Below are 17297 nucleotides of genomic sequence, written 5' to 3'. Positions count from 1 at the left end.
CGTTCTGTCCCCAAACCTGCAGACAGCGGAGTTTTGATGGATCTTCTATTTTCTCCTGGATCAGAGACCCAGAGGCTAAAATTAAGGGAGTCTAGTACGTACAACTCTTTCTATCACAGAACACCTCCACGGTGTCAGCTGAAGGACTGATGGCTTTCTAACAACCTTGGGGGAGCAGCCGTCAATGTCAGCATGGGTGATGTGAATTGTACCGAGTCTCTTCATCTCTGAGCTCACTGACAAATTCCTGGACATGCACATTCAGGGGCACATTCAGTCTCCTAGGTGAGTCCATGCTTGCACAAGTCCATTTCTATCACCCCCATGCTGCTTCTCTGGGTTTTCAACAGTGGGTTCCAGCAGAATGGGCACAGAAAGGAGAAAGACACTTAGCAGGCAGAGCAGAGTAGGAAAGCAATCTGATGGAAGCGATTTTCACCACTTTGTGAGGGATTCAGGGCTTCCCTCATGACTCAGCTGGTAAAGAATCCACCTGCAATTTGGGAGACCTGGGTTTGATGCCTGGGTTGGGAAGACCCCTGGAGAAGGGAAAGGCTACCCACTCCAATATTCTGGCCTAGAGAATTCCATGGACTGTATAGTCCATGGGGTCAAAAAGAGTTGGACACGACTGAGCAACTTTCACTTCAGAGCTTTCTAACAACCTAGCTACATCTGCATTTGAAAGATTTTGTTTTCCTTTTGAACTCAAAAGCATTTCTGATTTTAGACCAAATAAGGGAAAAGGTTCAGAGAGTAGTTATGTGCTTTTTCCTTCTGAAAAAGAAAGGGAAAGAAATTTGGGTTTTGTGTCATTTTTTATCCTTCTAACAACTGTAGGACTGGCTAGGCCGTGTCATATAAAGGCGAAATAACTTGTCACATAGCTAGCAAGAAGCAGTCTGCCTGACTTCAGAGCTTGGGGAGTGGCTACTGCACCACACTGCCCACTGGTTTCTCAAAAGCTCCTGAATTTATTTCTTTTTCCTTTTCCTGTTCCTACCCCTGCCACCCACCCCCTCACCCCGATCCCCACCAATAGCAGTTCTTTGATATAGTGGTTTGGGATTCCCATGGTAATCTGAAGTATATTTATGTGGCTGTGAGTGCCAGGGTTGGGGCAGGACTGACTGGGGCTATATGGCTGCCTATAGGGACGGTGGGGGCTGAAAGCACCTGTCCCCAGCTCCTGTCACCACCCTCCAGGGAGGAGGTTGCAGCCTGTGGCAGGCATCACACCTATAATAAAGTCCTCACTTCCTGAGTGGTAACTGGTCCCTGGGAGATGGGTGAGAGCCACGGCCTGCACGAGGGTGAGGAAGGGATGACAGTGGCGGCTAGAAGCACTGGGAAGGCAGCAAAGCAGACAGAATGGTCAGAGAAGGGAGCTGGAACCCGGGTCCAGTCCCCTCACTTCCTCCACACATAGCCCTGGGCAAGTAACTTCACCTTTCACAGCCCTGGCATCCTCATCTGTATGTGGGGAGCACGTAAGTGGCTGCCTTCCAGGGCTGGTGCGAGGATTAAATGAAGTGATATATAAAGAGCGCTTAGGATGGTGGACGCCTCACCATGAACAATCTGTATGTAGGGGTGCCGATTATTATCATCATCATGACCAAGTCACAGCAGCACAGGCCACCACTTGTGTGCAGGACTGCTGAAGAGGGCCACTGGACACCTCGGTGGCTTCCAAGGACACCAATGTGGCACTGAAGGAAGCTGACCAGGCTGGCCCCAGAGTGCTTAGGAGTTCTGACTCCATCTTGGGCTTTTCCATCTCTGCTCTGATAATTTAGAGATACATTCACTTTTCAGTTTAGGGTATCATGAAAACGTCAAGCTGCATTGGGTCCTCTCGTTAAGAAAGTGAGGGAGGGTACAGCAACACTTCCACCAACATCTGTTTCAAATACAAATTCTCTAGTATTAAGGATCATCCCAGTTCTACCTAGAAAACCCCTGGGGTCAAGATCGGTGTCCTCCCCAAGGGCCCAGGGCCCCTACCTACCTTTAGGTGCTCCATCTTCTCCTGTTGGCTCAGGAAGTCCCTGTCGGCCTCCTCTGGGGCCTTCATGAAGTCCTGGGTGACCTTCTCGGAGAGCTTGCAGATGACCTCCTGCTTGGCCTGATTCTTGTCCAGGAGCAGCTGCACGTGCTGCTGCAGTTCCTGTATCTCCTGCTCCCGCAGGCTTGCTGTCTGCACCAGGCTCTCCCGCTCCCGCTCCAGGGCCTCCACCCGCCGGCCCAACTCCGCAATCTGCCGCACTTTGTGACGCACCAGCTCCAGCCGGTCCTTGTCCTGGGCCGCTGCCAGGTATGCACTGGACACCCTCTTCTCCTGCTGGGCTGCCTCCAGTGCCTTGTGCAGGATCTTCACCAGCTCCTGTGCGGGAAAGGAGAAGCGCCCAGTGAACTCGGGGGAGGCCTGTGAGGTGCCAGAGGCGAGGCGTATGCCGTCATCAGTTCTCCTAAAAGCCCTGGGAGGTGATGGGCATCATCTGCTGCATGCATGCCAAGTCACTTCAGTCGTGCCCGACTCTGTGCGACCCTCTGGACTGCAGCCCACCAGGCTCCTCAGTCCATGGGATTCTCCAGGCAAGAGTACTGGAGTGGACTGCCGTGCCCTCCTCCAGGGGATCATCCCGACACAGGGATCGAACCCGTGTCTTTTATATTTCCTGCACTGGCAGGCAGGTTCTTTACCACTAGAACAACCTGAGAAGACCATCATCTCCTGGGATATTTCATTCTAGCACCCACATCTTCTCTTTCTGTTTAAAAGAGCTTTAGGGACTTCCCTGCTGGTGCAGTGGCTAAGACTCTGAGCTCCCAATGGAGGTTTGATCCCTGGTCAGGGAACTAGATCCTGTGAGCTGCAGCTAAAGATCCAGCAAGCCACAACAAAGATCCAAGATCCTGCAAGCTGCAACTAAGATCTGGCACAGCCAAATGAAAAAAATTAATGTACGCACGCATGTGAGTGTGTGTGTGCTCAGTCGTGTCCGACTCTTTGCAACCCCAGAGAGGAATACTGGAGTGGGTTGCCATCCCCTTCTCCAGGAGATCTTCCCAACCCAGGGATCAAACCTGAGTCTCCCACACTGAAGGCATATTCTTTACCGTCTGAGCCACCAGGGAAGCCATCAAAAAAAAATTATAAATATTAAAAAAAAAGAGAGTTTTAGTTAGACACGTGGATTCCCAGCAAAGGATTACATCGCCCAGCCAAGCTCACAGATAGATGTGGCCAAGTGATTACTCTGCCTAAATGGGATATGAGAAATGCTGTGGGCAACTTTTGGGTCATACCTTCCAAACCATTGCACACACACTGCCCTGGCCCAGTTCCCTTTCCTTCTGCCTGGGAAATGACAAGAATTGAAGTAGCCACGCTGGGCTCACAAGCAGAACTTGCGTGTTGAAGATGACACAGTTGTCCTGCCAGCTCAGAACTGCGCACTTCATTCTGGATTCTTCGATGTCAGAGAGAAATGAAGTTCCAATATGTTATAGGCCACAATACTTTAAGGCTTCTGCCCGTACTCTAATACATGTCTGTTTCAGAAATGAACAAATGGAGGCCCAGCAGAGTGGAATTTAATGCCAAGTCATTCAGCCACTGAGCCGCCTGTGTTTGGTCAGTATTGAAGGTGGAGTGGCAGCGGTGTGGCACTTAGGCATGGCTCTTCCCTCTCTCTCCTGAGGCAGATGTTCATAATCAATCTCAGTATTCCTTCCTGCTAACCCTAGCTGAGGCCTCTGAACATGGCATCCACGCAGTCACTACCAATCGAGTTGAGGCGGCATTAGAGAGAAAACATGCTGGCAATCCTCACACCAAGCCACAACACCTGGGGCTTCATTCAGTCCATCTGTGTCCATGCCTCTGCCTACCAAACAATGCCTGTGAGGCTGGTGCAAGGCAGCAGCAGGGAGTTCAGAAGCAACAGACCTTGATTTAGTTCTTGGCAGGGCCACCTGATTCATTCACGTGAACTGAGCATTCAAGGTTTGGTTCCCTGCGCCTTTGAGCTTCCAACCTTCCCAGCACTGGGGACCCGTTCTGCCCCAAAGCAGGGATATGAATTCATCTGGGGCCAGGACCAGGATATCAGAAATCAGGCAGCTCAGCAGCCAGTCTCATGTGAACCTCAGACCTGCAGGTGGGGTCTTTAGGTCACACTGCCATGCTCCATGCCAGTCTCATCTGGAAAAATGTGGTTCCCTGGAGACACTAACTGTATGTATGCCAAAGCATTAAAATAAATCATTGGCTGGATAGGGTGGTTTGCTAAGAACAATTCCACTTTGGAGGAGAACTGCCCCAAATCATAACTTCATTTGAGAAGCTAATGATAAGATCAAGTTAGCATACAACTTCTGAAACCTTGGTACTAGTGACTGTCCCTTCTCTGGTTCTCTCTCTTCTACCCATCCATCTAACCTGTATCAAGTGCTCACTCAGTGCCAGGTCCCATGCCAGGCCCTGGGACCCAGAGAGGGACCAGTCACTGTTCCCATCCTCAAGGGCCACAAAGGCTGGTGGGAGCAAAGGTGAACCACTGCTGTGGAGCGATTTACTGTGAGAGACAGAAGCAGGGGTGTCTGCTGAGGCACAGAGCAGTGGGCAATGACTTTCGTCTGGAGTGGAGGCAGGGCTGCCAGGGGGCGGGGCGACCAGTACACTTCATAGAAAGGCGGAGCAGCTTAAACTGATCCTGAAGAATGAGGAGGGCCAGAGATGGTCAAGCAGCAGGTGGGAGACATGGGGCAGATGGAGGGAGCTGAGGATTGGGAGGACTTTGCAGATGGGGCTGAGCCAACTGCTTAAGCGAAGGCTCAGTGGAGTGAAAGAACAGGTATGGAGCTGCAGGTCCTGGGTGTGCCGGGAAGGTGGGTGGGGAGGGCGGCTGCAAACCAAACTGGAATGTTAGGAATTTTTAGAACTCAGCTTCCCAGGGCTGTGCAAAGAGAGATTAGCATTCCTGTGGCTGCCGGTAACTGAGGAGCCCAGACCATTTTCTGCTTCAGCTGAGTTTGGAGGCTACCCTGGGTAAACTGCCTGGTGAATTAACCCCACGCAGGCCACTGTTTGGACTTGTCCTAGCCTCAGAATTGGGTGGGTATCTGTCCCCCAGGTTTGGCAGAGTCAATTCTGAGGCCATTTCATTGCATCAGCTGTCTCCCCCTTCCCACATCTGGCTCTCAAAATCCAAGACCAAAACACCAGGCCAAGGAGTCTGTCCTCTCATCCCAGGATCTGGGCACCAAAATGAGACAGGAAGAAAGGGACCCGGAGATAGTGGAGCCACAGCAGAAAGTGAGAGGAGGAGCAGGAATGGATCATGGATTTGGGAAACCTGGAGGCTGGCCGGCCCCGGGAGACCACCTGGTCTAGTCACCCCACTGTCACACGGGGAGACTGAAGCTCAAGAAAGCAGAGAACTAAAGGGACCTGGCGGATCCCCATGAGTGGGGAAACTGCAGCAAGAGCAGAGGGCTCCCAACTCCAATCCTAAGACCTTTGACTTCTCCATGATGTGTAGTTAATGGGTTTTGCATAGAAATGCTTCTTTTGATTTCTTTAAAAATAGAAATAACCCATATTCATAGCAGCATTATTCACAAAACCCAACAGGTGGAAACAACCCAAGTGTCTATTGATGGTGCATGGATAAATGAAATGTGGCATACAATGGAATATTGTTCACTCTTAAAAAGGAAGGAAATCCTATTACATGCTACAACATGGATGACCTTTGAGGACTTTATGCCAGGTGAAATAAGGCAGTCACCAAAACACATATATACATCAAACAGAAATACTAAAAACAAAAAGAAAAGCTAGAACATCCCATTTGAAGCTGCTTTTGTCCTTACAACACGTGAAAGCAGCTCTCCAAGTCAGTCATTATCGAACAACACTCATTTGCAACAGTTCAAGAGTATTCCTTGTTTGGAGCACACAATACCCTTCATCCCATCCCCGAGGATGGACACCTGGCTTGTTTCCAGTTCCCACAATCCTCAGCAAGGCCTTAGGACCGAAGCTTAGAAGAGCTGGCTGAGTGATACTTTTAGTATTTCTTAATCGAATCATTGTTTGGCCTACCTTAGATTTTAACAATGGGTAATCAGTTGTCATTAAGGTAAGTATTTTAAAAGTCAATAAATCATTTATCTTACGAACGAGTTGATACCTTCATCACTCACTAAAATCAAGGTAGGTGGGTCCAACAGTGTGTGTGGGAAGAGCATTGGACTGGGCATCCTCTTACCCCTACGGGGCTCAGGGCCAGCTGTGAGCAGGTAAAGGAGCATTGGGTTCAGAGTTACAGAGGCCTTGGTTCCCATTCCAGATCCATGAAGGTGGATCTAATGTGGGTGTTTCAGAAAATGGAATCTCAGCTTTCTTGTGCATAAAATAGATAATGGTCCTATGCCACCAAGAGGCACTGAAAGGATGAGAGAAAGTGTGGCAAGCGTCCTTCCCCATGCTGAAATCCCCCTCGCAATCTCTCAGTGCTGAAGGGCCCTCTCAACCCTCCCTCTGTGACCCCAGGACCTGTATTCTTAAGTCTGGGGCTGCAGTTCCGGGAAGTGAAAGCTTGCACTTTGCTCCAACCAAGTGTCCTAAGTGAGTTACACACCTTCACCAAGTAATCCTGCGTGCGCTAAGCTGGCCCTAGGCAGGGCCCAGGAGGAGTTTGTCCTGCCTAGGGACCAACAGATGGCCAAAATTACCACAAAGGTCAGCCTTCCATCTGCTGGAGCAGACAGCCTTCAGGTTGGGTGCAAGGCTGTCGACTCTGAAAGCCTGATTCACTGGGCCAAAGCTGCCTGGTAAACTCTGGACACCTCCCAGAGTCCAGATCTCCTCTGGGGCCAGCACTGCAGGCGCCTAGGATGGGTAATGGTCTCATGGGTATTGGAATCACAGGAAGTACGTTCATTTCTCCTGAAGAGCAGTTGCGGTGCTTGTGACTGACATGGGGCTATCCTGTGACACTACAGAGGAGGCGGCTGGGCTGTGAGGAGTCCTGGACTTGGGGAAGGATACCAGTGCCCAAGGCCTGGCTCTTTCAGCTTTGTGACTGTGAGCAAGTCACCCACCTCCTCTGAGCCCCTTGAACAGGGTGCACTGAAAAGGGCAGAAGCTCTGGAGACAGACTCCAGAGCCTAATCCCTGGTTTGGTGCCCAGGAGGTCATGGGCATGCAGAACCTCCCAGGACTCTGGTGTCTGTCAGGAAAGGCGAGGATAACTGCTGTAAGTTAAGGAGACAGTACACGGAGGGCGCCAGCCAGCACAGTGCCGGGGCCACCCTGCACACCAGCAGTGACTTGTGCTCACATTTTCTCCATGTACCGGGCAGTGGAGTCCCCAGAGTACCTCTGTGCCCTCCAGAGCAGCCAACAGAGCTTGAGATACAAACTCTTTAACAACTGCCAAAGCTATTGGCAGTGTCTGCCTGGCTGAGCCAGGACAAGACCCCCAGTTCCTGGGTCCTTTTACTGCCTAAGGCAGGAAGGTGGTATCTTCCCACTGAAGAGACACAAGTGGGTATCTTATAGCGCCAGGCGCAGGAAGTCCAGTGGACTCTTTCTGCAGCTGAAGAATTAGACTTAGATGGTCTCAGATGGAGAGTTGCTCTCTGACCAGCATTTCTGAGTGCCTGGGGTACCACTGGGCACCCCATGATGGTGCCAGCCTCCTCTGTCTCATCTCTGGGTCAAGAGTCTACCTCTTCTCCTTCTTCTCTTTGGTTTTGGTATTTGAGTTGAGGGCAAAACCCCAGAGTTGGTAAAACTGGGGTCCCTGTTCCAAATGTGGAATAAAGGTAAGGACAGCCTCTGTCCCACAAGTAGAATTCCCAGAGGCCCTCGGGGTGTGTGCGGGAAGGAGTCAGCAAGGAGGGCAGGGAATGCCGAAGTCACAGCCACAATGACACACCTGCATGTCTGGGGCAGCTGCTGGGTGCCAGGTACTGAGTTTTGTGAGTCTTGACACAGGCCTTTTCAGTAAAACACGATGATAGCTCTATTTGATGATAGCTCCATTTACAGAGGAGGAAGTGGAGGCTGAGGGAGGTTAGGGAACTTGCTCAGGGCCAGGACCGTCTTATTTAAAGGCCTGTGTGTTGAATCGCTCACTAGACTGAAGTGCATTTGGGAGATGGGTCGGAGAGCAGGCGATTCACTCATTCCCTAAGGCAAAACTCAGCCCCACGACAGTCTCTTCCCACTCTCTATCCCAGGAAAGTGCACGTGTAAGAAAGTCCCGATTCTCTAATGCTTGAACAACTTCTCCCTGATGTTTTCAGGCTGACTGTAGGGGAGCTGTCAACAGCCTGGGTGGCCCTTACTCATGTCCAAGAGCTGGCCTCATTTACTGAGGATCGAAGAATCCTCCAGGGTTGCACAATCACTAGGGGCAACCACTAGGTCTCTCAGGGCTTCTTCACTTCACTTGACAATAACTAACGCCCTAAGAGGAAAGGCCGCCCACACTTCCTAGAAAGAAGGGAGAAGATGCACAGAAAGGGGAGGAAGTGTCTGCATTCTACATTTCTCTTCCTCTCCGGGTCAGGTTTGGGACTTCAGCTGTCCTGGTCCAGGAATCAGGAAACTGCTACAGCTCAGCTTAATGCCCTTGGTGCTCAGGAGTGGCCTCACGACACTCACGACAGGAACACACCCTCACGATGGGAACACAAAGGTGACAGGAGGCAAGAGTGATGGCTGGGCTGCTAGGTGGCATCAGAGGAGACTTCATGTGCTGTAAGGATATATTTGGGTGCTGTATGGGCTGTGTCTTTTCTCACTGTTCTCCAGCGCCTAGAACACTGTGTCTGTAACAGGGCCTCAGAGAAGGCTGGGTGAATAAACAAATGAATAGAGAACACAGGAATGGATGAGTTTCCTCCTTTGAGGACTCTAGTCACCTGCTGCTTCATTAAATGTAACCCCTGACCTGCTAGGTGGGCTTCCCTGGTGGCTCAGAGGTTAAAGCGTCTGCCTCCAATGCGGGAGACCTGGGTTTGATCCCTGGGTCGGGACGATCCCCTGGAGAAGGAAATGGCAACCCACTCCAGTACTCTTGCTTGGAGAATCCCATGGACAGAGGAGCTTGGTGGGCTACAGTCCACCGGGTCGCAAAGAGTCGGACACGACTGAGTGACTGAGCGAGCGACCTGCCAGGTATGAAGGCTCTGCTGGTTCCCAAAATAACTGTTCAGGGGTGAGAAAGGCAGAGAAGGGGCAAAAACAAGGTAGGGAGAGTGCTTTTCTGGACTGTGTTCTCCAAAAACAGAACAGAAAGGAAAAGAAGAAACGAAGAAAGGAAAAGAAGAAACGAAGAAAGGAGAGACTATTTAGAAGTAAATACAATATACTCTTTACCGCCCCAGGAGCAAGAGCAGAAGCAAAGCAGAAAGAGACTCAGGGTTTCATAATAACTTGTGTTGGGTTTTCCTAGCCAAAGCTCAAGCATGAGAGTGTAGGCCTTCCTCTCAGAGGAAAAGGAGCCTGGGACCTCAGTGGGGCCCATCTCTAGAGCACCACGGGCCCTAAGCTCAGGATTTTTGGTAGCAACTGTGCTGGTGTAGTCACTCTTATTGTGCTAGAGAGAGCCTACTGCCCCTGCTGCATCCCCCATCGCTGCTCTGCCACGTGACCCTGACTACTTCATGAGGTCACTGCCAGACATGAACCTGATTTACTCTCTGGGTGGTAGGAGTTTTGAAGGATTTGCACGTCTGTGTATGTGTGTGAGCTGTTTTCTACAGCGACCATGTAGCTCTTTCTTTTAACTGCTAGAATTAACTTCTCTCTCTAAAATGCTTGAATCTTCCTCCCTGTCCTCTGTGCTTAGCCCTAAGCACAGTCCTTTGTGCTTAGCCCTCGGACCACACACACAGACCTGTCTGCTTTTTCTGTCCCATGACAGTCCTTCAGATATCTGTACTCAGTTACCAGCTACCAGCTCAAAGATCCCCCAGTTCCTTCGGTGGCCCCTCCCAGGACCTTGCATGCAGATCACTCTCCTCCAAACACTGTCCCTCTTCACGTGTGGGGTCAGGTCATGCACAGTCTCCCAGGGGAGATCTGAGAGACCCTGTCCTTGGTGGCCTTCGGTCACCTAGTCTGACTGACAGCATGTCCCTGACTGATCAACAGCATAACATTCCCAGCCACCTGCAGTTTGACCTTTTAAAGACCTAGACTAGCGAACACATCATATCTGACTTGTCCTGGGGCACCAGGCCCAGAGGCGAGCACCAGAGCCTGGGGCCTCTTTGGGGCCAGAGCTCACCTTCTGAGCCTTTAGCTCCTTGGTGAGCATCAGAACCTGCTGCTCCAAGGCCAGTACTTTCTCCTGGGCAGTTCGGTTCCGCATGAGCCCTTCGCTGAAGAGCGGGAAGGTGTTGCTCTGGCTCTTGGCTTTCTGAATGAGACTGGCGGTCAGAGAGGACTTGGGTGTAGGCTTCTGAGAATTCGCTGGATCCTTCCCTGCTCAAAAGGAGAAACACAGAGGTTGTGATCAGCGGGCTCAGTAGTTCTCAACCTTGGGGTTGCTGCAGAAGCCCTGAAAGGCCTGGTAAAATGTAGATTGGGGACCCGACTCCCACAGTTTTTCCAAAATCAATAGGCCTAGGGAGGGGCTTGAGAATTTGCATTTTTAACCGTTTCTAGGGGATACTGATACCTTGTGCAGGGATCACATTCTGAGAATCAAGAAACTAAATCAACATTGTTTACACTGTGCTGGCTGGCTCATCCAGCCCATCCTCCAAACCGTGCCTGTTCCCTACTCTCCGATCTCACCTGCAGGTGCTACCTCCTATGACCCTGCTGGTGTCTGCCAGGTGGCCATCTCCTCAGGTGCAGGCCCAGGCTGGATGTACTTTTTCTTATTTCAGGATTCCTCCTCTACACCCCGGGCGATTTTCAAAGCACACAGATCTGTCCACTGATAGGAGCACAGAATATCCATACTCTACCTTCTTGTCCCAGTGAGTAATGGAAACCTTCATTTGAATCTAATTACAAGCTAAATTAGGCGAGACATACTTTCCATAGCTGAATGTCTCGAGGCTATATCCTTTTATTTCCTCTAGAGCCTGGGTCAGCAACCAATGGCCCATAGGCCAAATCAGGCCCTGGCCTGCTTTTGTAAATAAAGTTTTATTGGAACTCAGCCCTGCTCATTTATGTGTGTATTGTCTGCACTGCTCTCCCACCACAAAGGCAGAGTTGAGTACTTGCCATAGAGACTGCATCGCCTACAATGACTCAAATATTTGCTATTCTGGCTCTTCGCAGAAAATGTTTGCTGACCCGTGCTAAATTTTATTCTTAAATAAAATCTAGTGTTTGAAAAATCACTTGCCCAGACCTCGTCCCACCCTACTTCCAGCCTGTGCTTTAGGGCTCTGCCATCTGCCTGCATGCAGGACCATGTAATGGTCTCAAGGTCAAGAGATCTTCAGAATTTTGACTGCATGGCATACACCATGTCTGTTATGAGGCCCCAATAGAAATTCTTCTCAGCTCTCAGCGCCAGAAAAATCTTTGCTTCTTTTAAGAAAATATGTGTTTATAGTCTTATGGACACTGAAAAATATCTAACTGCTTACATTTCCCTCTTTGCCTTGGCTACTGAAAAGCTCAGAGCCACATTTGCTGCCCACTTTGGTACAGTGTAGGATTTTTTTCTTGAGCCATCTAAATTTTCTAACTCAATTTACTCATTTATCTTCCCCCAATAGTACATCTTAGTGAGTCATACCTAGTCCTTTTAGGACTATGATGTTAAAACTAAGGATGAGGTATGAGATCCCAGGGGAGAGGACAGATAGGACTCACAAAATGAGCTGGATGACTTTAGCAACTTTCTTTAGGGGCCAGGCCAAGGGACAACCAGATAGTCTGGAACAGATAAAAAACAACTCCTTGGCCTTGTTGAAGGTAGGAACAGAATGGTCTTATTCCAGACTTAAACCTGATTGTTGTTGAGTTGCCTGGTCGTGTTCGACTCTTTGTGAACCCATGGATTGTAGCTTGCCAGGCTCCTCTGTCCAGGGATTTCCTAGGCAAGAATACTGGAGTGGGCTGCCATTTCTTTCTCCAGGGGATCTTCCCAACCCAGGGATCGAACCCTCATCTCCCACTTTGTAGGCTGATTCTTTACCACTGAGCCACCAGGGAAGCCAGGGTTGCCACGGAAGCCCAAAAGAAATCCAGTTGGGCCAGGTACAAAGCAGCCTGCAGTGCTCAGATGAATGCAACGCTTCTCTCTCTTGCCATGGGGTCTAAGAGAGCAGGGAGGCTCCCTGGAGCCCTGCTGCCCTCTAATAACACTGCTGTCCAGCAGCCCTGAGGGCAGGCAGCGTAGCATCACTGTGCCTATCTTACAGTTGAGGAAAACCAGGCTTAAGACAGTGGTTTTCAATCAGTGCCCTAGGATTTCACAGGAGTGCATCAAAGGCTGACTAGGGAGAGGCTCTGAGAGAGCCTAGACTCCCAGTTCTGCTTTTATCTGCTTTGTGTATCAGATTTTGCTTGTGGGGACAAGGTTTCATGACAATAAAGAGGTAGATTGCAAAGGCAAAACTTAGAAATGAGGCTTCAGGCAGCAGTATGGGGCCTGATTGTTGGGCCTGAATCTTATTCTGTACTCACTGTGCAGCCATAAGCCAGTCACTCCACACATCCGTCCCCAGTCCACTCCTTATTAAATGAGGGAAACAACAGTATTTACTGCTCAGGTTGTTGTAAAGACTAAAAGGATTAATGGAGTGTAAAGCCTTTTGTGCATGTGGATGAAACTTGAAAAGATTCTGCTTTAGTAAAAGACACCCATCACAAAGGACTACATGTGGTAGATTCCATTTCTATGCAACGTCCAGAAAAGGTAAATCTATAGAGGCAGAAAGAAGATTAATGCTTGCCTAGAGCCAGAGGAAGATGGAGACTGAGACTGATGACTGAGCAGTACAGGGTTCCTGCTGAGAGTAATAAAAATGTTTTAAGGATTTCTCAGTTCAGGGGCCCTGGGTTCAATCCTTGGTTAGGGAACCATATCCCACATGCCACAACTCAAGAATTCATAAGCTACAACTAAAAGAGTCTGCATGCTGCAACTAAAACCTGGCACAGCCAAGTAAATAAAAGAAAAAAGAGAAGTTTTAAAATAGATTATGGTGATGGATTGCACAACTCTGAACATACTGAAAGCCACTGGATTGTATGCTTCAAAGGAGTGAATTGCATGGTATGTGAATTACTGGCAATTTGATCTCTGGTTCTTCTGTCTTTTCTAAATTCAGCTAGTACACCTGAAAGTTCTTGGATATCTTAATGAAACTGTGACCACCAGCCCCCTGCTCCCCCCAGCCCCCCGCAAAAAGGAAAAACGTTTAGAGTAGCCCTGGCACAAAGAACCTGCTATTGATTCGATACAGTACTGATTTTTTCTTGGGCTGTTGGTTCACCAGACAGTGCTCCACAGCGGTGCTTTTTCTAAAGTCACTTCTGTGCAGCCCAGGGGTTCTCTCTACCATAAGACTTAGCTAGTTTTTTCCCAATTGTTTCCAAGTTAAAATATGTCCTAAGGGTATGAATGCCCATTTCAAAGATGCCAACCCACCCTGATGGGTCATTCATATTTTGAAAAACAAATAATAAAGTGCCATATCATGGTAGGAAAGAATACTTTGAAGTCACTTGTTCTGCTTCTTCAGGCTGATCTGATTTTAATCATCCCAGAAAAGCATTTTCATATCCTTTCCTTACAAATTAAAAAAAAAAAAGGAAGAGAGAAAAAGTGAGAGATATTTTCCTTTATTACTTCAAGAATCATTGCTTGGTGTTTCAGTTTGGGAAAATGAAAGGTGTTTTGGAAATGGATGGTAGTGATGGAAAAGTGATGGTAGCACAAGAAATGTGCAAGTACCCTACACTTGAAATTGGTTAAAGTGGTAAATTTTGTTATGTATTTTTAGCACAATTTAAAAATAAAAGGGGGGGACTTCCCTGGTGGTCCAGTCGCCAAGGCCTTGCATTCCCAATACAGGGGACTCAGGTTCAATCCCTGGTTGGGGAATTAGATCCCACATTTCGCAACCAACAGTTTGCATGCCGCACCTAAAGATCCTGCCTGCCGCAAAGGAGATTCAGCACAGCTAAATAAATTCAATTAAGAAGAAAAAAAATAGAATCGTTACTGCTGCTACACCCATGGAAGCCCAGAAGGACGGATCTGGAGTGTTCCATCTTTGACACAAAAGCAGGGACGCTGGTTTAGGGGAAGACAGAGGACACCCACTTAGTCTCTGAAGGCAGCTCGGGCCTGGGCAGAGCTCACCTGGGGTGCCAGGGTCAGGGGGAGAGAGCTGCTCCTCTCTCTGCGTCTCCTCGCTCAGTGGAGAATCTTCTCCGGGGGGTCTGTGGCCTGCTCCTTGGGTCTGCTTGTTGCCCCGGATGCTGCACATTGTGTTTCTGAAAGGAAAATAGAGGGTTGCGAGGCTGATGGCCCTGCTGTGCTGCCCGCTGCCCTCCCCGCTGCCACTGCTGGTGCTCAGGCTATGTCCCCAACCCTGATCACAGCCTGATCAGCCTGCCTGACTCCAGGCTCCCTGCAGGATACATCCCATCTGAGCCTCTCCCAATACCCTCATCTTTCTCCTTTCCCCTTTTTCATCATACACATCACCTTCCGTACATAACATTCCTTGTAAGCAGCACAAGCTTGACTCCTCTGCTTCCAACTCCACAGCTGGAATGTAAGCTCCATGAGGGCCAGGGGTGTTTGTCTGCTTTATTCACTGAAATAGACTTGTCAGATTAACTTTCCTGAAACTGTCACCTGGTCTTATAACGACTTGGCTTAAAAAGCACTAGTGGCTTCTGACTTCTGCTGAGAAGTTCTAAACAACTTCCGGCCTCCTGCTCCCTTTGCTTCCTTTCCCTGCTCAGACCTGTTCTCTCGGCAGCCTTCACTGATCACCTCACAGCCTCCAAAGAGCTTACTGCACATCAGGGATGGGCCTCCCTTTGACCAAGCACTTGCCCAGGCTAAGTAATGGTGTCTTTTCTTCAAGAACTGGGCACTAACCTATGTGTATGCCTGTGGGTACCTGGCACTGGGTCACATGCACCCAGAGTGCAGACTCAACAGATTTTTTTTAATGTGGGCCATTTTTTAAAAAGTCTTTATTCAATTTGTTACAGTATTGTTTCTGCTTTATGTTTTGGTTTTTTGGCCACTACGCATGTGGGATCTTAGCTCCCCAACCAGGCATCAAACCTGCGCTCCCTGCATTGGAAGGCGGAGTCTTAACCAGGGAAGTTCCCTCATCAGATGTTTGCTTTGCAGGAAGGAACTCAGTATCACCAAAAGCTGACTGGGAACTACAGACCACAGAGAAATTCACAGTGAGTTGAAATGGATGAAAAGGCAGTTCAACTGAGTTTATTTTCCCTTTGCAAAGCGATAAAAGCAGATATATTCCAAAATATAAACGAGGAAGAAAAAAATGACTGAAGAGTTCACTACGTCCATGTTTTTTAAACAGGATATGAACCATTGTGCAAGCTGCTCACTTGTGTCTGACTCTTTGGATCCCATGGACTGTAGCTCTCCAGGCTCCTCTGTCCATGGGACAAGAATACTGGAATACTGGAGTGGGATTGCCATTTCCTTCTCCAGGGGATCTTCCTGACCCAGGGATCGAACCTGGGTTTCCTGCATCACCGGGAGATTCTTTACCATTTGAGCACCAGGGAAGCCCATGGTAGACTGAAAAATCAGTTTGCTATCATGATAAACACCTAAAAAATGGAATAGAAAATATCAGAATGCACCCCACTTAGAAAGGGTTTTCTTCTGTGAATTACATATATGCATACTGAGCTATAAAATAAGATGGTCCTGTGTGTGTGTAAGTTTTTGATAACTAAGTCAATCTCTTTACTTGTTATAGGTCTTGGATTTTCTATTTTTGAGTCAGTTTTAGTAATTTGATTTACTTGGTATTTGTCCATTTCATCTGAGTTATCTAATTTGTTAGCATAGAATTGTTTATGGTATTTCCTAATAAACCTTTTTATTTTTGTAAGGTTGGTAGTAATATACCCCTCTCTTGTTTCTGACTTTACTCATTTGAGTCTTTTATTTTCTTGGTCTTTCTAGATAAATGTTCATCAATTTTGTTAACCTTTTCAAAGGACTATCATTTGATCTTAAACTTGTTTTTAAAACAAAATCCAGTTTTTTGGTATAGTTGGGTCCAGAATAGGAAAACAATGAGATTGTTCTCTTATTGCAAGAACAGCTTACTGATGGAAGGTAAAATTAATCAATTAAATTAAGAACAGAGAAGAAATTAGAACTCAGCACTCCTAAACACCTGAACTTGAATAAGGTACCCTTGACTCCTTGGGCTAGACATTTCCTGTTCCTAGTTCTTACTTTGAAAGTATTAGTTGCTCAGTTGTGTCTGACTCTTTGCAACCTCATGAACTATATAGCCCGTCAGGCTCTTCCATCCATGGAATTCTCCAGGCAAGAATACTGGAGTGGGTAACCATTCCCTTCTCCAAGGGATCTTTGCAAACCAGGGATCGATCCTAGAGGAACACTATCACTGACTCTCACTCTGTGCTGGTCTTGTACTGAGCCCCATCACATCAATCTCACACATGATTTGGCGGAGACCCTGGGGAACATCCCTGTAGCCAGAGGCACGGTCTTGTGGGGTGACTGTACTTTTCCTTGCCCAGGGATTGCAGCCTCCCCACCATGTCCAAGGCCTCACAAGTAGTCACTCCTGGGGTATGGGAAGGCATAGAAACCCCAATTTCGTTCAGTAAAGATAGTTCTAAGCATGTCTCTGCTGGGGACAGGCGGCTCACTAACTACTGTCACAGACCACATGGCCACAACCCAGCCAAACTACTGTGCTTGGAAGAGGCATCTCCACTCTATTGACTTTGCTTAGAGCAGTTTGTGGATCATTTTCTGTGTAGGTTTAACTAGGTCTGAAAGGCCTAGTTGAGCATGGAAGCGGTGGTCATAAAGCCTTGTTCTGGAAGGACAGATAACCCTGGGCAGGTCATTTATCCTCTCTGAGCCTGGGTTTTCTCATGTGCAATGAGACGAGGGATATATCCACAACCAACAATGACTTGGTCCTTGCATCGACCAGATCCAAGATAAATACTAGGAATTCACTCATCTCATCCTCACCTACACACATTCAACTCATTTACTCCTCACAGGAGCCCAGTGAGG

The 17297-nt window shown here is 48.5% G+C and overlaps 1 protein-coding gene across 1 annotated transcript in view; it reads right to left on the bottom strand.

Annotated features, from left to right (window-relative positions):
• Nucleotides 1-17297, bottom strand: part of TBC1D2 (TBC1 domain family member 2) — a 42875-nt gene that overhangs the window by 15222 nt on the left and 10356 nt on the right. Inside the window, exons 4-6 of the mRNA XM_004004228.5 lie at nt 14370-14503; nt 10317-10513; nt 2012-2386 (exon numbers count right to left, since the gene is read on the bottom strand). Coding sequence (XP_004004277.3) covers nt 2012-2386; nt 10317-10513; nt 14370-14503 — 706 coding nt within the window. The remainder of the gene's footprint in view (nt 1-2011; nt 2387-10316; nt 10514-14369; nt 14504-17297) is intronic.

Source organism: Ovis aries, chromosome 2, assembly GCF_016772045.2.
Source record: "Ovis aries strain OAR_USU_Benz2616 breed Rambouillet chromosome 2, ARS-UI_Ramb_v3.0, whole genome shotgun sequence".
Classification (NCBI taxonomy): Eukaryota; Metazoa; Chordata; class Mammalia; order Artiodactyla; family Bovidae; genus Ovis; species Ovis aries.
This window is presented reverse-complemented; position numbering and strand designations above follow the sequence as displayed.